The sequence below is a fragment of the Solanum verrucosum genome, unplaced genomic scaffold (assembly GCF_900185275.1).
Source record: "Solanum verrucosum unplaced genomic scaffold, falcon-dt-bn FXZP01001237.1, whole genome shotgun sequence".
NCBI classification, from domain to species: Eukaryota; Viridiplantae; Streptophyta; class Magnoliopsida; order Solanales; family Solanaceae; genus Solanum; species Solanum verrucosum.
In genome coordinates this window covers 611080-636971 of record NW_026019558.1, presented here as the reverse complement: position 1 = coordinate 636971, position 25892 = coordinate 611080, and the positions used below count along the sequence as shown (strand labels likewise).

General features: G+C 33.5%; 2 protein-coding genes across 2 annotated transcripts; one reads left to right on the top strand and one right to left on the bottom strand.

Annotated features, from left to right (window-relative positions):
• The first annotated feature begins 13675 nt into the window (after positions 1-13675).
• On the top strand, positions 13676-15481 carry LOC125817274 (UDP-glucuronate 4-epimerase 3-like). Its single transcript, XM_049496844.1, has one exon. It carries the CDS (start codon positions 13953-13955, stop codon positions 15258-15260), a length of 1308 nt encoding a protein of 435 aa, XP_049352801.1. The 5' UTR covers positions 13676-13952; the 3' UTR covers positions 15261-15481.
• A 2161-nt stretch (positions 15482-17642) lies between these two features.
• On the bottom strand, positions 17643-22219 carry LOC125817564 (40S ribosomal protein S13). The gene is made up of 5 exons (XM_049497146.1): positions 22106-22219; positions 21951-22023; positions 19118-19256; positions 18844-19030; positions 17643-17884 (listed from the first exon to the last, which is right to left on the bottom strand). The coding sequence occupies exons 1-5, from the start codon at positions 22126-22128 to the stop codon at positions 17851-17853; spliced, it is 456 nt and encodes a 151-aa protein (XP_049353103.1). The 5' UTR covers positions 22129-22219; the 3' UTR covers positions 17643-17850.
• Between the last annotated feature and the right edge of the window lie 3673 nt (positions 22220-25892).

Below are 25892 nucleotides of genomic sequence, written 5' to 3'. Positions count from 1 at the left end.
TGGACTTGTTCGTCCTCATGCCATACATCTAAATTATCCACGAAATCATTGTATCTAAAGGATTCTTGCGTAGTTCTTGATTTTAGTTCAATTCTTTAACAATGGAGGTTGTGAATTCTTTTGTGTTGAGGATCTTTGGTAAAAGTTATATTCCCAAAGGGATTGTATGGAATTCCTCATGTATTCGTGTTGGGTTTGAGAATCAAGAAGAGATTAGGAGAATTTTTCCTATTCTAAACGAGTTAGGACCCTAATTTAAGCTTGAAAATTTGTTGGGTTTCTGGGGCTGGGCAGCACGCCATGATAGCGCTAAGGCCTAACTTCAATAGTTCAGAACCAGGGGTGACGTGCCAACAGTGCGCCAAGTCCTGACTTCTAAAGTTCAGGTCGTGGAGCAACGCGCCAATAGTATGCCAAAGAGTACTGGCTGATTCTTTTCTTTATTTCATCCGACGCATGTTCCTTTAAGTGTGGATATGTTTCCCTTCCTTGTATTAGCTCCTAAAGGCTTCATTTACCTTTGAAAATTCCTACATGTTCTAAATCACATGTCTAAATGCACATTCAAAACTAAAGCGAGTTAAGTAGATAGTTCAAGAGCTTTTATTGAGTGGATTTTGAGTTCTTGAGTTCCTGATCCTTTTTTAAACTATATTCCTAATATTGAATTGCTATATATTATGCATTGAGATTCTTGAGCTGAGTTTTTTATGTGTATATTTCAGCATGAACCCTATGAATTGAGTATTCTTGAGATGAGTAGTATCATTGAGTTCTGAGTTTTTAAGTTCTCAGTATTGAGTTTTCTACATTGTTATTGATATCCTTCAGTTGATTCGTTCATGTCTATATTTCAGCATGAACCCTATTTTGAGTTATAAATCTTGAGAATCTTTTAAAGCCAATATTGTGTTTTAAACTGAGTTTTTGAGAAAAATTTAAAGAGACATTTTGAGTAAAGTTTAAAGGAACTAAGTATTTCCAAATGTATCATTTTTACATTGAGAAAAGAGAAACTTTGATTTCTAAAAAGAGTTTGTGAGTTCAAAGATATTTCAGAGCAGTTACCTTTTTTAAGAGGATAGTTTGAGCAATTTTTTAAAACCAGAGAAAATGTGTGTTTTATACATTTGAGCATGAGTATATATTATTGGGAGTATTATTGAGAACCAATATGGGATGAGTTCAGACAAATCATATTCTTCATAAACCATATAGTCAACATGGGTGAAAGATCGTACTTTTAGACGACTCCTTATTGCTTTCGAGCATAGCTTAGTGGATCCACTAAGTTGAGGTATTTCATACCCCGGCAAGGTATAGGACAGTTCTGGTAGCGTGGTCGAGATGATGTATCATCACATAGCTCATAGTGATGGTTGTCGGTTAGAGAATCTCCCAAATAAGAGTAAAGAGTAAATTATTGTATTTTTATATACATCCTTGAGTTAGTATCTGTTTATTATGAAGCTTTAAACATTTTATCTTTTGTATTTGAGTTGAGTTGAGGTGGTACCTTTCCAGTCTTGTCATATCAGTTATCTATGCTTTCAGTTCTCCTTGCATGCTCGTACATTCAATGTACTAATGTCATTCGACCTGCATCTTATAATGATGCAGATACAGATGTTTAGGATCATCAACAAGAGCTTCATTGAGATCATTTAACATTCCAGTTAGTTTTGGTGAGCCTCATTGCATTCCGAAGGATTTCCCCTTTCAATTTAGTCTTTTTAGGGTGTTGTGGGTCTTGTCCCAACATCCATGTTGAACTATAGAGGCTTCATAGATAATTAGAGTTGAGGAGTCTCTCATTACTTTCCCTTTTGTTGAGATGTTTTGAGAATGTTTTGCAGAGTATTATCCTTATTGAACTTAAGTATTTTTAGACATTTGAATTGAGTATTTGGTCAAAATTCTATTTCTAAGCTTGTTTTGCTTGAAGTAGTTTTTCGCTTGTAGTTAGTCAGGATAAGGGTTCGCTTGGGACCAGCAATAATTTTCGAGTGTCAACCACGTCTAGAGTGTAGGTTCGGATTGTGACAATACTAAAAATTCATAGGTGGAGGTGGAAATCGATTTCTCATCGGCGGAGGGTACGGTGAGGGAAGAGATGAATGAGGAGGAGATGGAGGTGGATATTGATTATTTATTGGTGAAGAGCACGGTAACATAGAAGGTAGAGTAGGAGATGAAGGAAGAGGGGGCTGATATGAATACAAATAATCCGACCTAGGCGATGGAGGAGGAACGCTCTAGAACGTATATGGCGATCCATCATTCACCCTGTAATCCCAATTCTTCCTGAATTGGGACGACAATGGTGGAAAAAGAAGCATTAAATTTTAGTTGGAGAGACTAAAACTTCTTCCGCCACCACCGTCATCCCAATTCAGGCAGAATTGGGTTACATGGTGAATATTTACCAGAGCATTCCTCCTCCGCCAGTTTATTTGTATCCACATTTTCCCCCCTCCTCCTTCATTTTCTTCTCCACCTTTTCTGCACCGTGCCTTTCACCGATGAGAAATACATATCCACCTCTGGCCCCCTCCTCCTTCGTCTCTTCCCCCATCATGCCCTCCGCCGATGAGAAATCCATATCCACCTCTGCCTCCTATGGATTCTTTATGTCCACCTTCATCCCCTCCTCCTTCATCTCTTCCCCCACTGTCTCAACCACCGTTCCCTCCATCGATGAGAAATCGTCATACTTTTCTAAGATCAAAGAGTCGGCAAAAATCCTCCACTCATGATTCTCCCGCACTCAAGAACCACAAGAATCTTAAGTTAAAATGAATTTTAATTTTGACTAAAAATATCAATCAATCAATTAATAAAATGAATTTGTACCACTAATACTTACCCCAAATTGTCGGAAAAGAAAATCGTCGTCCATTTCTAAGATCAAAGAATTGGCAAAAATCCCCGTTCCTATTTCTCCTTCAACTCTCATCAATCAATTAATAAAATAGATTTGTACCATTAATACACTACAACAATTTGGCCTACGACCACACTAATTTTAGACCACACTTAAGAAGCGTTGCAAAATATATTTAAGGGCACACTTTTGAGGCTTTACTTTTGATCAAACCTTTTGGCTACGGAATAATAGACCATGCCTAAAAAATGTGCCCTTAGACAATGTGGGTTAACTTTTAAGTGTTGCCCAATCATAAAATAATTAGCAACACTTTTTTACATATTTTGCTACGCTAAGTGTTATTAATTTTTAATTATAATGACAACACTTTATAATTGTGCCTTAAATATTCACTTAATTTTTTAGCTAAATTTATCATTCCCTCCATATTGGGTTTTAAGAAAAATTAGCGCGGTCCTCAATATTCTTAAGAAAATTTTTGTCATTCATCATTCAGAAAGTGAAGTGTTACTCTCATCCCTAAAAAATTTCTAAATCAAATCTGGGCAAAAATTTTGTCATTCATCGATTAAAAAAAGATTTGTTACTTTCTTCAAAACTTTAGTGAGGCAAATCTATTGAATCTTCCACAAGCGTTCATCTGAGGTAGGGTTTTGAAAAACTTTGAGATTTCATCATAATCATCATAAATCAACGCCTTCTTATGGATTTCATTATTACTCTCGGCAATCTTAAATATCCTTCATCATATTATTTTAATTTGTGAGCTTTTGTAAGTGTGAACATAAATAGTGCTTCGGTACATGAAGCCCATAAAAAATTGTGAACGGAATTTTTTAGGGATTTCTTCTGGGTTACAACTAATATTATGTTATTTTGTCAACTGGGTTTTAGAGTTTTTTATTTTCCATTGTGGTTTCTCGATCTGCTTTACTACTTAGGAGTTCTTGTATTTTTCTTCAATGTTAATTTTTTAAAGTATTTTCTACAAGTTTGTACTTGTTATTATATAGATCTTGATGTATAGATTTTTTTAGTTCTTGCTTTAGCAGAAAAGATTATTAGTCTTTGGTGGTTGCTAGGGAGCTTGCTACTTATAAAAAAACAACTTTCTGTGAGCTTGGTAGCATATGGGGCTATGTTAATAGTTTTTTGTGATTCTGTCAGGATTTTCTCTGTGAGTTTGGTAGCATATTGATCATGTGAGCTTGGTAGCATATTGATTTTGAATAATACTAATTTTCATTTATTTTTTCTCCTAGAAAATTATTCTACACATGAGAAGATTTAGTGAACTTGAACTTGAATTTTGACTTAACATAATTGTCATGGCTTGGTAAGAACTTCTTATCCTCTATATTTTCTTATTATTTTATTTTTATACTATAAATAATATTGAAGAATCAGTTTCAATTTTAGGATCGATTTATACTGTTAATGCATAAATTAGTGTATATCTTGGAGATTTTACATCAACTTTTAATATTTAGGATCTCAAATAATTTATCCAAGTGTTGGATGGATTATCCAAGGTATAGCAAAGAGTATATTGATGGTGTTCAATCTTTTTTGGACTTTGCTTACTCTGTTGGAGATCCTCAAGGAGAACAAATGCAATGCCCATGTTCAAAGTGTTGTAATATCCATTGGTATCGAAGGAACGTAATATATGATCATTTAATATGCTATGGCTTTGTTCAAGGTTATACAAGATGGATCAATCATGGGGAATAGGAAATACTGAAGAATGTTGATACTAACATGGATGAAGCTCACTCATATGATGATATTGATGGATTGTTGAATGATACGAGATATTGCACAAGAAGAAGGAGCTTATGAAGGCCCAAATGAAGACGCCCAAATTTTTTATAACTTAATTAGTCGATGAGGCAAGCCAAGAACTATATCCAGGTTGTAAAGGTTTCTCTAAATTATCATTCACAATTCATTTATACTTGTTGAAGTGTCTCCATGGATGGAGAAATGCTTCTTTTACTTCTCTCTTGGATTTATTGAAAGAAGCGATTCCTGAGTTGAACATTCCTGAATCTTACAATAAAGCCAAGGTCGTGGTAAGGGATTTAGATCTTGACTATAAAAAGATTGATGCTTGTCCTAATGATTGTATGTTATTTAGAGGTGACCATAAAGATGATGAGTATTGCCATGTTTATGGAGCTTCTCGATTTGTTGAACATCCTCAAATAGATAGTGAGCTTGAGTCTTCTAAGAAACCTCATCGTGTTCCTGTTAAAATTTTGAGACGCTTTGCGTTGAAGTAGATAGTGAGCTTGAGTCTTCTAAGGATATACTTATCAAAATCGCTTAAAAAGAAAATCGTCGTCCATTTCTAGGATCAAAAAGTCGACAAAAACCTTCAGTTCATGATTCTCCTGCACTCAAGAACCACAAAAAATTTAAGTTAGAACGAGATTTCGAACTCTTGGCTAGTAGGGTTATGATAGAACTAATCGGAGAAATTACAAAATGGATAGATATGTCACTAAAATGATTTTGTTGTGTATTTTTTTTTCTCGAATTATGAGGATGAGCCAGCCAATCCTAACATTATTTATAAGAAGTTGAATGGTGATTTACCCGATGACGCGCATAAAAAATGCAAGTTGAGCGAGAACTAAAGTGAGAATACGAAAAAGTGATTCGTGAAAATATATGACTCTAATACTGAAAATATATAAAGAAAACCTACATTTAAACACCAAAAAATTAGCCGAGAATTAGAGATAATTACGAATAAATTTTAAGAGCATAAGTGTATTATAATCATATAAAATATAACTTCTTAATATTTTATTATTTTAAATTTTAAATTTAAATAACTTTAACTTCATTATGTTCTTTTTCTAAAAATCATAAAAAGGATCAACTCAAAATTAGAATATTCAAACAATAACATTTTAATTTTAATTTATGACTTTGTTTAGAAAACAAATATATAAATGAAATTGTATTGTTGGCATGTTTCCTTACTTGCTAAACTTATTTTTACTTATGAAAATTCTTAATATTTTATTATTTTCTTCTTAAATTTAAGGGAAAAGGGTTCAAAACACACCCAAACTATGGGCAAAATTATTGTTACACATATGAACTTTGCGGGGGGGTCCTATGACCCCAGACTTATTTTTAGTATATTTTTATGGGTATTATTTGCTTAGTCATTCCAACAAGTCACTCATGGAGTCTGAATATTCAGCAGAAAACAGTTCTGAATCAGACCATAAAGATCTTTTCAATGAAGGTGAAGCTAAATATGATAGTGATGTCCATGAAGAGTGCATAAACTTGAGGGATGAAAGAAGGACATACGAGAGAAGGAAAAGAAGAGAAAGAATACTAAATGACCCTGCAGAAATTCTTGTTGGTGAAGTTGGTCCTGATCTGGGATTTGATGAAACTGATGTTGTTGATGAAAGCTTGAAATGTAAAGTTGTTGGTGATGAGCATGTATATTGTAGTTCTGATGCCTTTAGTGTTGAGACAGATACAGATGATGAGATAGGACCAAGAAGTTCAAGTAGAAGGGTGATTTTTGATAAGTCTGCTGAAAAAGTGGTATGGCAGTTGGGGATGGTTTTTGAGGATGTAAAAGAGTTTAGAGAGGTTGTTACCAAATATTCTCTTCAAAAGGGTGTTCAGTTGGAAAAGTATATCAATGAGCCCAAAAAGGTTAGTGTCAGGTGTAGAGAAGGTTGTCCCTGGATGTTGTATGCCAAGTCTTGACAAGTCAAGCAATGATTTTATAATTAAAAACCTACATTCCTAAACACAAATGTGTCAAGACTACTAGAAATTACATGTGCAATGCTAGGTTCTTGGCTAAAAATTACTGGGATAGAATTGTTGAACAACCAAATATTAGGATCTTCAAATTTCAGGAGTTGATCGGGAAAGAGCTAAAAATTCATGTTGGAAAAACCACTGCCAGGAGAGCTAGAGGGAAAATACTTAAAGGCATTATGGGTGATCATGTGTTAGGGTTTGGAAGAATACTTGATTATAGAGATGAGATGTTGAGGACCAATCCTGGGAGTACTTGTGTTGTGAAGGTTGATGATTCTGAAGGGAGTGGTAGGCTGGTATTTTAGAGTTTTTATATTTGTTTTGATGCTTTGAAGAAATCTTTTTTAGGTGGCTGTAGAAAATGTATTGGCTTAGATGGTTGCTTTTTGAAGGGAGTAACTAAAGGACAACTGTTGTGTGTTGTGGCTAAAGATGGCAATAATCAGATGTTACATATTTCTTGGGGTGTAGTAGAGTATGAGAATAAGAACACTTGGACATGGTTTTTAAAACTGTTGATACATGATTTGGAATTGGGTAATGGGAAAGATTACACAATTATATCAGACATTCAAAAGGTATGATCATTTACTTTACTTTTCTTCATCTAGTTTTTTGTATTCAATATTATATGCCACTGTGACTTGTCATTTTCAGGGTCTTGACTCAGCATTGAAAGATCTTTTACCAAAGGTGGAGCATATGCTGGCCCAAGCAAGGCCAAAGGAAGGCCAAGAAAGGCGAAGACAATTGTTGTCAGTGAAACACCTCCAAGAGGTAAGAGAAGGCCAAGAAAGCAAACAACTACTACTAAAGCACCTCCAAGAGGTAGGGGAAGGCCAAGAAAAGAAACAACCACTACTGAAGCACCTCCAAGAGGCAGGGGAAGGCCAATAAAAGAAACAACTACTACTGAAGCACCTCCAAGAACCACTGAAAGGAGAAAAAAGGCAACATCTACTTATGAAGTTGTTCAAGCACCTTCAAGAGGCAGGGGAAGGGGAACACCTACTATTGAAGCACCTCCTAGAGCCACTGGAAAGGGAAAAAAGGCATCATCTACTTATAAAGTTGATCAAGAACCTGCAAGAGGCAGATGAAGGCCAAGAAAGACACCTACTAATGGTATGACAATCCCTATGCCGAGAAGGGCTTCATTTGCTGAGTGGTTTGAAAATCCAACTAGTTATCAATTACTTGTTGCACCTACTCCACATGTTGCTTCTCAATCTAGTGCAAGAAACTCCAATGCACCAACTTCATATGATGCACCAGTTGAACCACCTGCTTAAAGGCCTAAGACAGTTGGGATAGGTGTGTTTGTTGCTGAAGATGGGTTTACTGCATATAATGTAAGTGTTGAAAAAATATGGTAAAGTTTTATGTTCTAAATGTAGTCTACTAACTATCTTTCTTTATGTATAGCATGACTTGACAAGTAGTAGGATAGTACACACTGGTTCAAGAAAACCTATAAGGTCAACTGATGTTACTGGAGACCTTGGTTACAAAACAAGGACTGGAGTAAGGTGGAAGGGTAAAGCAGCAGTCACAACAGGCCAACTTGAAGAGATGAGGGTGAACAAAAGGAAAAACTTATCTTCTTCCCAACCTAAGAAAGTATGTAAATAGTGCTAACATGTTGGTAGTTTTTGACAATATGTGAAGGTGGTTATTTTTTTGGTATTGATAAGATGTTAATAGTTGAGTTGGAAAACAAACTTAAGAAGTTTAAGATGGTTGTTTTTGTGAAGTTATGAACTTATGTTGATGTAAGTCTTTTGGTACATGAACTTATGATGCATTTGTTTATATGAAGAAATGCTTCATTTTATCAATTTTTGTTTGATTTCACTAACATGTTTACCAATTCAATAACTGAAACAACTTAACCATAAACATACCAAATATCATTCAAGAAAATCAAAATTTTCACCACAAAAGACTTCAACTAGAAAAATACAACAACTACTATGGCAATTGATCATGACAAGTCTTTAAGTCTTCAACTTGCATTAACCAATTGATCCATATAGCAAAACACATTAACAGAAACATTATGAAAATCTAATGAAGTTAGAATAGTTGGTCCCTTTCTTCTTCACTTACATCGACTTCTCTGCTGCATTTTTTTATCAACTCTTCACAATCATGGAAATCAAAATCTTCTTCCTTGTCCTTCTTTTTCTTCACGCTTAGGGCAGATTCGCCTTCAAGGTCCATCACAATTGAATTTTCCATCATCTCGACAATTTCACTATCGTTGCACTTAGCCATTTCTTTCATCTTCTTTATTATTTTTACCTTCGACATTAATTGTTTGTCCATTTCCTTAATTTTCTTCACCAATTTCTGATTTACTCTTTTTTTTTTAGAAGTAAATTGCACACTGATTTATGTTTTATTTTATACTGCGAATAGCTTCTTTTTTTTTTTGTGACTAGTGGATGTCGACATGATTCACTTCATTAGAAGGTATCACTCTTTTTCTCCCCTTCCCTTACCCCCACAGTAGCTTTTTTTTCTCCAGAAAATTGTGTTGGTTTAATTTTTTTGTCTATAATTTTGGTTGGATAAGTTTTTCTAGTAATAAATAATGTTAGTTTACTAGGGATGGCAATGGGAAGGTCAAGAGCAGGGCAGGGCAGGGCATGGTAAAGGTTTAACGGGGCAGCGCGGGGTAGGGCAAGGTAGGGCGAGACATACCTAATATTTTAAAACAATTAATAGGGCAGGGGAGGGGTGGGTTCATGAGAGGTTCCTTAGTTTGAGCACTCTGTAGCTTGCCAACAGTGCTCAGATTGATCTGCCCGAAAGGAAGATTTACAAAAGAACAATACACACTCCACATTGTAGATGATCTTGTTTTCTTAGAGTAAAGATTTAGAAATTCGAGCTGACTTTAACTATGAGTCTATGACTAAGTCGTGCTAAATGTTAGGCAACTCATCCAAGATATACCATATTAAAATCAATTACATGAATGGGTAAGGACAATGTATCTGAATAGGCTGCAAAGATAGAGCTTATTACTCTTAAGTATTGCTTAAGATATGGTTTGGCTTGCAGACAGCCAAAGGGAAAGAATCAATATGACTTTGTAAAAGACTGATGATTTAGTTCACCTATAGAGTGGAAATATGTTATCTATATACTGTCCACGATCCTTATGCTCTAGAAGGTTTCCTGCACGTATTGCTACAACAATAGCTACCTTCTAAAACATGCTCGAGTTTCATATATCAGTCTTTTAGAAATGATTGTTGATTCCAATGGAATCAATTGGAAAAGTGACAAACGATACAAGAGATGGTTATTTTGGAGAATTCAAGGTATAACTTTTAGTAATAAGTGAGTTTAGAAAGTGTATTCACAATTATAGATATGATATATATGTATTACTTTTAAATTTTATTTTCTATTGGGATGTTTCCATTAGTGAAAGTGAAGTAAAGAGACACTGGTTGGCTAAGGTGGCAATAAACTACAGGAACTTCATTTCGAAAATAAAAGGAGAAGGAATTAGGCCAGGTTATGTACCTGAGCATGTGTGGAAAGATGGATGGAACTTTGGGGGAAGTGTTGAGTGGATTAAGAAGTCAGAAATAAATGCAAAGAACCGTCGTGCCGGGCATGAAACTGTGGTTGGGACTCACACAGGCGGCTCTATTTCAATGGGAGAATATCACAAAAAACTTGTAAGTACATATTCCATGAACTATATAAGTAAAAATTTTACTTTCTTTATGCTTGTATCTAAACATATTACGCAACAAATTTGATTGTATCTATAAAGTGATTTTATTTTGTATAGGCTATTGAAAAGGGTCGAGATCCAACACCAGGGGAGTTACATTTGCACGTCCATACACATGGTCATGATGAAAAATCTTTTGTTGATGAGCGTTCTCGAATTGCCAACCCAATCTTTCATGAAAGAACTAAGCACATCGAGATTGATTGTTATTTCATAAGGGATAATGCTAAAGAAGGACTTATTGATCCGGTCTATGTTCATACTAAGGCTTACTAAGGCTCTCACCAAGGCTCAACATGATTATTTTGATGACCAAGCTTGGAGTTTTCAATGTTCTTCAACCTCTAGCTTGAGGGGGAGTAATAGATTTTAGCTAAATCAGAAGTTACTTAATTAGTTGCAATGTTAGTTAGCTAGTTAGTGCTAGATGTATTAAGTTAGTTGTTAGATATTTGTTAAAAAAGTTAGTTACAGATTTTTGTATATTGTATGATTCAGCTGATGAATTGAAAGCAAGTTTCATTCTCCACAAATCATTCTTCCCTGTAATTCTTTCGTTTCTCTCAAGTGTTCCATAACAATAGAGCTATTTTGTGATTTTAGCAACATTATTTCAAACAACCCAGATAGATGATTTAATCGAATCATTCCTACGTGATAAAAGAATACATGTTCGTCTAGCTCAGTCAATGATTAGAATCTTATATTGATAATGTGTTATAAAATAAAATTCAAAATATTAAGAACAAAGAAAGAAGCTAAGGTGAGTAGTATAAAGAAATAGCCAAAGTAGTAGTTTTTCTTACAATATGTGGCACTTTTCATATATCAATATGGGGATGAGTTTTAATTTTCAATTAAGAATATGAAAATTTTGGACAATAAATGATAATAATTGTGACTTTTATTCTTATAAACTAATAAAATAAATAAGAAAATAGGGAAAAAAAACATCTTTTTTGGCTAGTGCAATATTTTTTTACTGATAACTTTAATCATGGGTTCATCATGAAACATAATAAATATAAATGAATGTTAAAAATTTTGTTTGGAGAGTTACGCCTTTCCATTTTAAAATTTATTTAGTGAGCAATTATCTTATTCTTTAATTGACTAATTATGTAAATATATTTTAGATTATTGAAAATTAGATAAAAAGAGAAATCTCATAATTAAGAGAGTTAAAGGGATGGTTTAATTTTTTTTCAAGCTATTTGAAATGATATTTCATTAGACTACTCTATTTTAATAAATTTTCATTCGTTAAGGAGAAAATGAAAGATTTAAGTGATAAATTTGTCTTTAAATTTACAATAAATAATAGGAATAAGTGGAGTAGTAAAATTTAGGGTATTTAAATTTTTATAATAAATAATAGAAATTAATGAAGGGAATAGTAATTGACACATTTTTTTAATAGTGATTATAAATAGAAATATAGTTAAAATTACAACAATAAAAAAAAGAAAAAATAAATAAGGATCATTGGCCAAAGAGAGGTGTCAAATCATTTTTTAAAATATTTTAGCTTTATATAATATATATATAGATACATATAAATTTTTCATTCTTCTTGGAGAATGAAAGGTTGGAGTTAAATATTTAGGCCTTTAAATTTACAATAAAGAATAATAAGTAGAATAATAAATTTTGAGACATTTAAGTTTTTACAATATATAATAGAAATAAATGGAGAGAGTAAAATTGACACTTTAAAAATAATAAGAAAAAAATTAAAATATAATGAAATTTATCAAAAAAATAAATAGGATTTTTGTCTCTTTTTTTTTTTTTTTTTTTTTTTCTGAAAACGAAAGTATTGCATATAATGTTTGTAGTTTCTTTAGTTTTTCATTAGAATTATACAAATACTCAAGTTTGTTGTCAATTTTTTTAATTCATTGCTTGGATAACATTTTTTTTTCTTTTTGAAAGTTATCAAATTTTCGTTCTTTAAAATGCTTCTAATCTTAGTATCGTATTTAGGAATGCACTTTGGCATACAAATAAATAGTAACATCGAGTACATAATGTTCATTTTAGAATGTTGCAAAAAATTATCATAATAAAAATTTAAATGAACTAACCATAATTTAACCTAATGAATTACGTGTGTACAATAATAGTCATATAAAGGAAAAAGAATTTTTTTTATATTTTAAGTTCTTCAATAAAGTACATAAATGAAATATAGAGAATAGGAAAGAAAAACTAAAAAGATCAAATTACTATAATAATAATTTTATTGTAATACTCTACATTATCTTCTTCCAAAATTCATAATTTTCTCTACTTTTGTATCTTCCTCAACTTTGTTCTTCACACTTTTGTATCTTCCTTGACTTTCTTCTTCACCCTACATGCACAATTAGTATATTATGAAATTGTTAAGACTCCATAATTTTATATGGATTGAGTTGATTCAATTTAGTTTCAAAGATTAGTTAAATTGACTAGACAAAATAAATAACATCACATAAATTATTAGAGTAAAAAATATAATTTAAAGAATTAAAAGAAGCATTTTTACCCATAGATTCTTTACGATTTTGTTGAAAGCCCATATGATGTGATTATTAGGATTTCTTCGTCACCCTAATGTATGATATGGTGATGGAGAAGTGGAAGAATAACTTTGAATGAAATTTTTCTTGCTACAAAATATGAATTTATATAGAAAAAGAGGAGGAATACCATAAGGTGTCATAAACTAATAAATTTAATTTTGGGGGTTATGAAGATTAAAAAAAAAGAGTTATGAATATTTAAGATTATAAGTTGAAGAGGTGTGAGTTATTGGTAGTTATTTCTTATTTTATTAAAGATATTAAATATATATTATAATGACAGGTGAAAAGTTGAGTAATTGAATGTGAAGACTTTTTGAGATATTAAAAATAAAAATAATTAAATAATGAAGAAAAAAATGGTAAAAAAAAAGAAGAGAAAAAAGACAAATATAATGGAATCCATAGAGAGATGTGACTCTCAACTAAATTTCCTTCCTTATTAATCCACCTCAAAAATCTTCATCATTCCATTTTAATAGTAAATTCTTTCAAACCTCATTCTTCTCCCTCCCCAATTAGTCCAGCCCCCTCATATACCCCCACCCTCTCTCCAATCACCCATTTTCCTAATCAATCATCAACTTCCTTATGTAAAAACCAAAACCAAAACCAAAGAAGCCCCACAAAAGTAAAACCACCATTTCTCCAACAACAACATCCAATTAACAATCATTTCAAGAAACCATTAGATTCCCATAAATAAAGGGCCTAAAGTTTCCATATTATCCAACTCCTTCATTTCTTCCCCTTTTTTTCCCTTCATTTCTTCTTTTCTCCATTTCCATAACCAAAAAAATCAAATCTTTAACACAATGGGTGGAAAAAAGAAGGAATTTTCCAAACCCTAACACTTCAAGAAACTAATTTTACCTTGAAAACAAGAGATACCCAAATTGGGGTATGCTCAAAATTTCAAGATTTTTCAAGAATAATGTCCTCAATGAAGCACATTGACAATATTCCATCAACCCCAGGAAAGTTTAAGGAAAAATCCAGTTACAATAGGCTTAGGCTCCATTTTTCTATAGCCAAGCTTACATTTTGGTCATTTGTGTTCTTGGGTTTGATCTTTGTATGCTTTTTTAGATCACCATCTTCATCTTCATCCCCTGCATCTTCAGATCTCTCAAGAAGATCTCTTAGAACAAGCTCTTATGATGGTCCATCTTGGGAGAAAAGGATTAAGGCCTCAGCAAAAATCAGGTCAAGAAATGGTATTTCTGTTTTGGTTACTGGTGCTGCTGGTTTTGTAGGTACACATGTTTCATCTGCATTGAAACGTCGCGGTGATGGTGTGGTGGGGTTAGATAATTTCAATGATTATTATGATCCGTCTTTGAAAAGAGCCCGACAAATTCTGTTAGAGGGTGCCGGGGTCTACATTGTAGAGGGTGACATCAATGATGTCACCCTCTTAAAGAAATTATTCGATGTTGTTCAATTTAGTCATGTTATGCATTTGGCTGCACAAGCTGGTGTTAGATATGCAATGGAAAATCCTAGCTCATATGTGCATAGTAACATTGCTGGTTTAGTTAATCTTCTTGAATTTTGCAAAAATGCTAATCCTCAACCTTCTATTGTATGGGCATCATCAAGTTCTGTATATGGATTGAATACAAAGGTTCCGTTTTCGGAGTCTGATAGGACAGATCAACCAGCTAGTCTATATGCTGCAACTAAGAAAGCTGGTGAAGAAATTGCTCATACATATAATCATATATATGGACTTTCACTTACTGGATTGCGATTTTTCACTGTTTATGGACCATGGGGTAGGCCAGATATGGCGTATTTCTTCTTCACGAGGGATATTTTGAAGGGGAAGTCTATATCGATCTTTGAGGGAGCTAATCATGGGACTGTTGCTAGAGACTTTACCTACATTGATGACATAGTAAAGGGTTGTTTGGGAGCGTTGGACACGGCTGAAAAGAGCACGGGAAGTGGTGGGAAAAAGAAAGGCCCTGCTCAATTGCGCGTGTTCAATTTGGGAAACACATCTCCTGTGCCTGTTTCGGATCTTGTTACCATTTTGGAAAGGTTACTAAAGGTGAAGGCTAAACGAGCGTTGATGAAGTTGCCAAGGAACGGTGATGTTCAGTTTACTCATGCTAATATAAGCTTTGCACAAAGGGAACTTGGATATAAGCCTACAACAGATTTGCAGACAGGGCTTAAGAAATTCGTTCGATGGTACCTTAGTTACTATGTTGATGAAAAGAAGAGCGCGCAGTAATCATACATTCTTTCAATTCTTGGTTCATTTACATTCTTGTTATTGTTATTGCCACCATTTTCTTCATTTCATTATATTTTAATGATGCGCGATACAAGGAGCATATATACGATCCCACGTTGAGGCTGTGTGACTGATTGACATTGTAATTTTTCAGGCAATTTAATTTGTATCAAATGCAACCTGAAACCAACTTTTACCATACCATTGTTGTAGTTTTACAGAGCTCATGATTGATAGACAATTGCTTATTATGGACATGTATTATCTTTATTAAATTATAGTAATAAAAATAGCATATGATAGTTCCATATTTGAACTCTCTGTGTATAACCATAACCAGAAGAGGTGAAATCCCTACACAAATAATCGGGCGGATTTCTTCTTTACTATTTCTAGCCAATATACATAATTTATACTCTATTCCTATCTTGTTTATGTATTATGATATGCTCATTCAGTAAGAATTAAGATGGTATAAGAATTGATTTTTTTTTTATGCAGTTTTCATAACTTGTGGGATTTTCATGTTTTCTATTAAAAAAATACAATTTGCAAATCTAACTTCAACTTCAACTTCGAATCAATCTAATTTTTAAATTATGAATTCATATCGTCGAAATTAGCCCAAAATCTAAACTTTCCTTTCCAAAAAGGACATAAAGGTTTACAATATCCTTTATTCTTGTAATTTATTCCCCTTTACACGGCCATAGTTGGTGATTTCTCTAAAAGTTGTCCAATCCAGAATTCCCTTTTCTTTTTAATTCTTTTGGGATACATAATGGTCTGACGGAGCGTTAGTTAAAGTCTAAGTCTATGACACATGAGATTCCTATTATGCTTTGGCAGTTATTCCTTATATCGGAAGAATTGCTCTTATCTATACTTGTATATGTAGTCACTATGAAATTAAGAAAATACGACTAGTAAATTAAGCATAATAAATCATCTATTATTTCTTCCCAAGTAAATTACTCCATCCCATTTTTCGTATAAGTTATACGACTGGTAGCTAATAAGGAAATATATTATCCATGTATAAAATTAATGACTTTTAATTTGCAATTTAAAAACCCACATAACTAATAGTTCTCAATGTATGCAAGAAGTGCTAGGTTAATTCTTCTAAGAAAATACGACTAGTAAATTAAGCATAATAAATCATCTATTATTTCTTCCCAAGTAAATTACTCCATCCCATTTTTCGTATAAGTTATACGACTGGTAGCTAATAAGGAAATATATTATCCATGTATAAAATTAATGACTTTTAATTTGCAATTTAAAAACCCACATAACTAATAGTTCTCAATGTATGCAAGAAGTGCTAGGTTAATTCTTCTAAGAAAATACGACTAGTAAATTAAGCATAATAAATCATCTATTATTTCTTCCCAAGTAAATTACTCCATCCCATTTTTCGTATAAGTTATACGACTGGTAGCTAATAAGGAAATATATTATCCATGTATAAAATTAATGACTTTTAATTTGCAATTTAAAAACCCACATAACTAATAGTTCTCAATGTATGCAAGAAGTGCTAGGTTAATTCTTCTAAGAAAATACGACTAGTAAATTAAGCATAATAAATCATCTATTATTTCTTCCCAAGTAAATTACTCCATCCCATTTTTCGTATAAGTTATACGACTGGTAGCTAATAAGGAAATATATTATCCATGTATAAAATTAATGACTTTTAATTTGCTATTTAAAAACCCACATAACTAATAGTTCTCAATGTATGCAAGAAGTGCTAGGTTAATTCTTCTCATCTACCTACATATTCTATGAAATAATCAAAGATTTACCTAAATATTCGATGAAATAACTAAGATAGCCACAAGCTAAACCAAACATTATTTAAAAATAACAGTAAATGACTGCAACGGCTGGATTGTCACACTTGGACTACTCTAGTATAAACAGTTAAGAGTTACTAATTAAACAGGCCTAATATCACCAGCAATGTGTTCGATACCCACATTGAAATACGACTAAATCTGAATTCACACTGAAAAGTTCCACATTAGGGGGGCTAAAGCACTCCCTAACAAAAGTGACTCCGCATCCATGGATACAATTGCAGTGAATTGAACGAAATCCCCCGTGTAGGCAACAACTGTTCATAAGTTGCTCGATCAAGCCAAATAACCTATTAATAGTATGCCTGAGATTGCCATTTTTTCTGTTTCTGTAACTGCAATATGAATCATTAAAGCTCAATTGGACTTGTCAAGGAAGGAAAATAAAAAGTTTACAAGGAACTAAACCAATAAGCTGACACAGGTCCACAGACCAGAGCGGCGAGTATAACCATTATCCAGCATTTCTAGCTTTACCGAGAATTTCGCAACATGATAATTAAAACATAGCTAAACCAAAAGAAGTATACCACAGATAACAAAGTCTCAATGTCAAAATTTCAAACAAGAAACTAAATGGAGGCCCTATCATCTCCTCGAGTACATAATTTTGTTTACGATTTCAAGTATCCTGGACATGCCAAAACAGCTTAATGTAGAATTTCTAAGATATGACTTGGCGAAGAAAGTAGCACTCTGAATGCTCCCGTTGTCTTCTCTCATGCCACAAGAGTACTGGCAGTGGTAGATTCACTGCAACGGAAAAAAAAAAAAAACTGAAGTCAGTAAAGCAAATCACAAATCACAAATTATGAGAGAAGACCCGGAAGGAGAGTTACCAAAAAAACAGAGTATTGTCTGACACATAATTATATATGTGCACACAAAAAGCTGCACCAACTTCAGTAAATATCTGACTCACAGGACAGGAAAGAATGAACACTGTTTTTTCTAATTTCTTCTAAAATGGGCACCCTAAGTTTCACCAGAACATGCCTAATGTGGTTGCTCCCCTCCCTATAAAGGTCTTGTCATTAGACAGTATGGACTCATTCAGATGGATCTAAAGCGCTTGTAAGCCGCAAGAACCTCAAAGATACGAGGCCACTACATATACTGGTGAGAGTTAGCAGGTACCTCACAAAATTAGTCAAGGTGAACCCAAGCTATCTTCTCATACACCACGTCATAAAGAAAAATATCAGATATGAGGCAACTAGGTTGAAGGTTGGCAAGAAAATGAAGATTGCCATAAAATTATTGTGTGTACTTCCCATCAATAGTGGAAAGATGAATATATACTTTTGTCAAACTCAAGCAACAGAGAGAAGTGGGGGTGCCTCGGTATGTATATAATGTAGCAACTACAAACAACCCATATGAGGACAACCAGTCCCTTGAAACCAAATACTTCATATCAAGTTTCACAATGGTTCCCCAGAACCACACAAATAGTCTCTAACAGGAAATCGAATATGTATTCCACTATATTGCAAAGAGCATAATCAATGCAGTGGCTGAATCACATTCTCCAACTGAAATAAACCTTTTCACCAAATTATGAGAGAATTCTCAGCATGCTTAGATAAAGAAGTTAATTTGTAGAGAATTGACCATATTAACATATTATATTTGCAAATGCAACATAAACCTAGAATAAAACAAAATCAAAGCAGTCCACTACTAAAGTCAAATAGAAAGACTGGACTTACTACTTCCAGACTGGTGGAAGCTTTTTTGTTTTCTTGTAGTAGCGAGCAAGTCGGTGAATCCTGCTCTCAACAAGAATCAACCTAAACTTGGAATCCTTGTCTTTCCTGTTTCTCTCGAGATGCTTCCGAATTGCAACTGCTTTTTTGATAAGGTGGTAGAGATCCTCGGGAATCTCAGGAGCAAGTCCTAGCAAATTAAGAATCATTATATTATCAGATAATTTCCTTGAGACAAGTAATATCTACTAAAAACACAAAATTACCAAATAAGTACCATGAGCCTTCAAAATTCTGAGAATCTTGCTACCAGTTACACTCTTCACCTGAGCAATGCCATGGGAATCACGAAGAATAACACCAATTTGAGAGGGTGTTAAACCTTTTTTGGCAAACTTGCAGATGTTATCTTCAACCTGAAACATAAGAGAATGCTGTTTATTAAAATACTAGAAATAAGTCCATGACTTTACTCAATCAAGTAACACATAAATTTCTTGGTAATGTTTTGAATTTTAGCAGAAAACAACCAAGTTCTGTCCTGAAGTTTTCTAATCCATATAAACAGAGAAAGGAGAAACAAAACTCAACTTATGCTCGTGAAGAGAAAAAGTTCAACTGATCCACAAAGGAAGAAGCTCAACCTTTTCTTACTCGCTCCATTCCAGTTTATATAGCAACATTTCCATTTTAGTCTATTCCAAAAAGAGTGGCAGCTTTCTGAATTTGATAATTTTAGGATTTCGAACATCACCCTTACTATCATTCCTTTAGAAACTGACACAGACACATTAAATTTAAAAGTGAACAATATGTGATTGTTTTATTAGATAGAAAAGTTAAGTTCAAAACGTAAAGGTACAACATGTCAGATCTCTTATTACATGTTTCTGCATGATTTGGTTTTTACCCCTTTTTTTTTCTCACATTATTGTGGAGATTCGACTTAATTTTTCCCTGGATTTGCTTATTGCAAACAGAAAGAAGAATTCTTAAATAACTGGATTGTTTACCAAAACAACCATTAAAGACGCATGGATTTTTTTAAATAACCGTGGTGTCCTGGGAGCCAAGGGTTTATCGGAAAACACCTCTGAGGTAGGGGTAAGGTTTGCATACATTGTACCTTCCCTAGATCCCACTTTGTGGGACTACACTAGGCATGTTGTTGTAACCGTAGAGTATGGGCCACCTTGCGCGCAACGCCGCAACCCACTAGAATACTAACCATAAACACACACATGATTCAAAACCTAAAGGTGATGAATAAAACCATTCAATTTTGCAGAAATTGGCAATTGCTTACAAAATGAATGGTAGTCTTAACCATCAGGATTACAAACAAAATACTGGAACCTTGATCTTCAAGAAGGGAGACAGATTTGAAAGATGAGTTTTTCTTCAATTAAAGAGCTTACAAGTTTGAAATATATTTCACAGATTCGAGAAAGACCTGATAGTCATGACAATAAAAAGGGGGCAATTTAGGATTTTGAAATTGAAGTAGATATTGGAAAAATTCAAGTAGATAAGAGTGGAATGAAGTTATGGTGATATGGTCACCTCATGTCAATGTGGAGAGAAAAGATGGACCATGCTATATCTCTTTTTGACACTGTATTTCTCTTTACCATGTTTTCCGTTAAAAATATAATCAAGGGTTGTTAAGGGTATAACTGACCTAAGTTGCTTGGACTCTCCAAAAATGTTGCCGTACCCGTGTCGGATCCTTCAAAAATACACTGTTTTTGGAGGATCCGACACGCACCCGTCGACATTTTTGAAGAGTCCGAGCAACATAGTAACTGACACTTTGTATATATTTATAGATTCGGAAAAAGTCTTATCCCTTCACTGGGTAGTCATGATAATAAAAATAGGGCAATTTAGGACTTTGTAATTGAAGTAGAGTGGGATGAAGTTATGGTGATATGGACACCTCGTGTCAATGTGGAGAGAAAAGATGGACCATGTCAAATCTCTTTTTGACTCTGTATTTCTCTTTACCATGTTTTCCATTAAAAATCTAACCAAAGGGTTGTCAAGGGTATGATTGACAATTGGTATATATTTAGTGATTTTGCAGAAGTCTTATCCCTTCACTGGGTATAGTCATGATAATAAAAACGGGGCAATTTAGGATTTTGGAATTGAAGCAGATATTGGAAAAAGGAATTTAAGTAGATAAGAGTGGGATGAGGTTTTGGTGATATGGACACCCCATGTCAATGTGGAGAGAAAAGATGGACCATGTCAAGTCTCTTTTTGACTCTGTATTGCTCTTTACCATGTTTTCCATTAAAAATCTAACCAAAGGGCTGTTAAGGGTATAACTGACACATGGTATATCTTTAGGTGATTTGGCAAAAAATTTATCCCATTAATTAGACTCCATGTCTATTCAAACTTTTCCACATAAAGTGGAACAGAGGGAGTATAAAGAAAATCTCAACTAACCATAGTGATGGGAAATATGTTCTTGAGCTTACTTATAAACTACAGGAAGCCAAAATGCACCTGCATTTTACACGCCACATTCTTTAAATGTAAAATGGCTCATAGCCTTACAGCGAGTAAGGTAAAGGGATAGTCTCTCATTGTCTCTGTCATATTACTACATCCTTACCTAGCATAGTTAAGCCATATCTTATCCAAGCGAACACGTAACCTTATGTTTATCTTTTCAATCACAGGAAATAAACTTCAATGACTAAACAGTAAAAGACGGAGCTTTTCCACTATAAGGAGGAAACTAAGTGTTACTTCGAAAATGCATGTTGTAAAGCACAAGAATCTTAATTAATCGGGAGTGAAGTCCACCTACACCCCCATAGCACATTCCTCAAATACCACTGTTCCAACTTGTCAAATGAGGGACACAATACAGCAAACAGGATATGGCACTTCAATTGGCATATTTTACAGAAAAAAAAACATTAATCAAATAGCATGAACACAAGTGTTTAAGTATTAAAAATCAAATCTAAGGTAGCATTGCCAAAGGGGTTTAGACATAATTACAAAACAAGCTGGTCATTACTCCAATAAAGCTATGATCTGGTTCCTTAGCGATTAGACTATAGTCCATAAAATAGGTGGTAATTACTTACATCTGGTGCAGATATTTTGAGCCAACTTGGTGGAGTCCTCTTGTATGGGAGTGCTGAAGCAGAAATACCCTTACTGTGCACCAAACAAAATTGTAAAAAAAAGTATTACTATATTGTCGCATTAACAGAGACGAAGAGTGAAAGAATGAACTAACCCTCGACTGTGCATACGACCCATCTTGGCTGCCGGTGTGTTTCTGGGGCTGCTGTCCGGTTCGCTATGAAGAATGAAACCCTAGAATGGACAGAGATGAGATTAGGATTTTTTTATATAAATTCTTTATTTGCTATCAACTCCTTTAATATATTTCGAATTACATATTAGACCATCTAAAAGAGCTCAAAATATATGCACTAATGCATCGTTTGGTATAATATATAAGAATACTACTGAATATATTATCGTAATAATATTGATATTAGTAATGATGTGATTAGTTATGTTAGATTATTTTTTATTATTGTTTGGTATGTTGTATTGAGAATACTTATGCCTTTAATCAATTTTATGTATTTGTTAATATCATGATTTGTTATGAATTAATTATAGTATTATAATATTGAATAAGATACGCAGGTTAAGAATCTCACCGAACAAAAAATATCTCATGTAATTAGTTATTCTACCTTTTATATGAGATAGCTAATCCCACTATTTTAGGGATCGTTTGGTATGGAGTATGGAATAGACAAAGTTATTTCATAAATTTGGATTAGTTATTCCACAATAATGCGATAACATAATTAACTAATAGTTTGTTTATTTTCATTAAAATTAATATGTCCAAATCTGAATGCTGAGTGATTGTCTCAACATCTCAATGTGCATAATTTAGTTAGTTGGAAACATAATAAATTTACAATTTTAACAAAATTATAATTAAATAAAAAATATATAATTTTGATATATAAGAATATTATTTGATAAAAATGTCAGTGATGGTGAAGATAGTTTATATAGTGACGGTGGTAATGGTTGGTATTAGTGGCTAGTAATGATGATAGTAATAGTTGTAATGGTGGAGGTTGGTAGAGATGGTGATAGTGAAATCAAAGATGTTAATAGTTGGTGATGTTGATTTCAGTGACTAAAGAATGTGTGATGGTTGATGATAATAATTGATGGCAGCGGTAGTTGTGATGGTGGGGTGGTTGATAGTAGAGATTGACCATAACGATGGTAGTGGGTCATAGTGGTGGTGGAGGTGGTAACGACATTGACAATGTATCGGTGGTGACAGTGGATATAATTATAATGATGGAGGTGGTAGATGTGATAGTGATTGACAATAGTGGTTGTCTGTGGTGGTTGTGATAGTAGGAGTGGTTGGTGGTAGTGGAAGTGGCGTGTTGGGATTTAAATATTTACAAACCACGGTGACAATAAACCATATGACAAAAATAAAACTATGCTAAAAAAATATAATATTATTATAGGCTTCATAGACAGCCAGTTAGAGTTGTTGTATTCAGTCTATTATTCTATTTAGATTACAATTGTTGTATACAAAACTTTGTTCATATATTGACCCAGTATTCCATATTTATGCTTCTGTTTAGTCATTTTAGTTCTTTTACATGTTCATATTTAGTTGTTCATGACTATGTCAGTATCAAGGGTTAACTTGGGGTCACTTGTGACTCTAAGCACCGGGTTACCACTAGGAGGGTAGTCTCGAATCATGACATGACTCACTTATCAAGGAGATCTTTCAATTGCTCTTTTAATTCTTTCAACTCTGATGGAGTCATTCTATATGATAGAATAGATAGAGGCTGGAAAAACATCAGTTTCGAAGTCTATTTCTCTATTGGCACTACAACATTTTAGGCCTAGGGCCACACTAGTTCTGGACAATGCTTTTAAAGTGTTGCCTAAAATACTTTTGGGGACGCTTTTAAAGCGTAGCCCAAGTTTTTAACTTTTAGCTGCGATAATATTGACAACACTTGTAAAGTGTACTCTTTAATGGTATAAGCTACACTTTATAAGCGTTGTTAAAGTATGATATAATTGGCAACAACAATTTACATATATGGCCACATTTTAAAGTGTCCTATTTTTATAATTGTAAAAACAACACATTACAATTGTGGCCTTAAAGTTTTCACTAAAATATTATATTTCCTACAACATTTTTAACTCTCCCTCCCATTCTTATTGAACAAAAAAATATTTCATAAAACATTAAAATTTTATTTTCTCCCAAAAAGAAAATCGAGTTGAACTTCTCACAGAACTGAAGAACAGATTTCACGATTTCACATTGAAGAGCTAAAGAGCTACTCGCTGAACAACAGATTTAACGATTTTTTGTTGAAGACGCCTCACAGATGAGCACACCTCACTAAAATGCTTCATCACATTGGAATGATTTTTTTGGAATAGGGTTTATCAGTTAAGAAATTCTATCTTTGGAAGTCTAAATTTTAGCTTTAGGGTTTTGATATTCTTGTGTTTGCAAATACGATTTTCGTCGATTTTTGGGAGTCTAGCTCGTAGTTATATTACCAACATCAGTTGATTAATCACTAAATAAGTATAAATCAGTAAGGAAAGCATACAGGTCTGGGTGTATGGATAAACAGTAGTAAGAAGGTTCTTCGTGTCTTTGAAAATTAAAATGTAACCCTCAAACTACTAGACTTCTTGTCTCCATATTTAGCTGAACAACGATTCTTCCATAGGTTCCAACAAATGACTAGAGGAAGAGTTTGAATCGTGAGGGGTACTAGCAGTGGTGAATGAGAAAACATTATGCATAATAACATTGTTATGCACAATATTCTGAGGGGTGAGTTTTCTTTCTATCTCTTGGTTGTGGTACTAGCAGAATAACATTGTGCATAATATTCTGAAATATTGACCAGGCCAAGGTACTTATTTTCTTGTCAATCTCCATTGAGAGTCAAAAAGGGTATCTCAAAGTTAATGTTGCCTAGGCTCTGTTATTATGTATCCATTTTCTGTTCATGCCAATTCAGTGTCAAAAAAGGTAGCTCAAATTTGTTCTTCAAATTCCCCGTCAGCTTGTTAAGAGTTAAATAGTAGCTGCTTTTTAAAGTTGTTTATGTCAGTCTAACCCCCGAAGAAATTCTCGACAAGCATGGAAAGAGGAAGCTGAAATGAGGAGATACAAAACGAAAAAAGAAGTCTAAAGGTGAAACTGGTAGATGCACAAGCAAAACTATATATGTTGCTTGGACTCTCCTAAAAAAAAGCCTAGTGTACGCAGGATCCTTGAAAAGTAGTGCAATTTTGGAGGATTCGACATACGTAAACAATATTTTTGGAGAGTCCGTGCACCATAGCTAGAAAAAACTAATAACTTTTAACACAACAAAAGATAGATTCATATTATAAGTATTTTACCATTAGACGGATATAAGCTGCCTCCTTTCATATTCCTCCTAGTCTGATCTTGAACACCAAGGACACTTGTATCATTTGGCTTCTAGGACAAGTCACAAGTGGGATTTGAAATATCTTTATAACTATACTTTGCTTGACTAAAGACATAATAATTGAACACCAAGGACACTTGTATCATTTGGCTTCTAGGACAAGTCACAAGTGGGATTTGAAATATCTTTATAACTATACTTTGCTTGACTAAAGACATAATAAGTAGACTAAGAATATTTACTGTAAGGTTGTAATCACTACTGCTTGAGAATTAGTAAGATAGCCTATATCTAAGAGCCAGTTACTAATTAAGAAGCATGTGAAGATGAACCTAAAATATTTCTAAAATATATTAAGCACCACAATCCTTTTGTTCTTCCACTTGCATCCTGCATCTCCGAGTGTAATTTAAATTTCTGTGTTTTCATTTTGGCTTACAATTTTTGGATATCTTCAACGTACATCTTACATTTTTACGTAAATCAACATATTAGGAAGACTCTAAAGAAGGTTACCATATACAGAAGCAAGTAGGT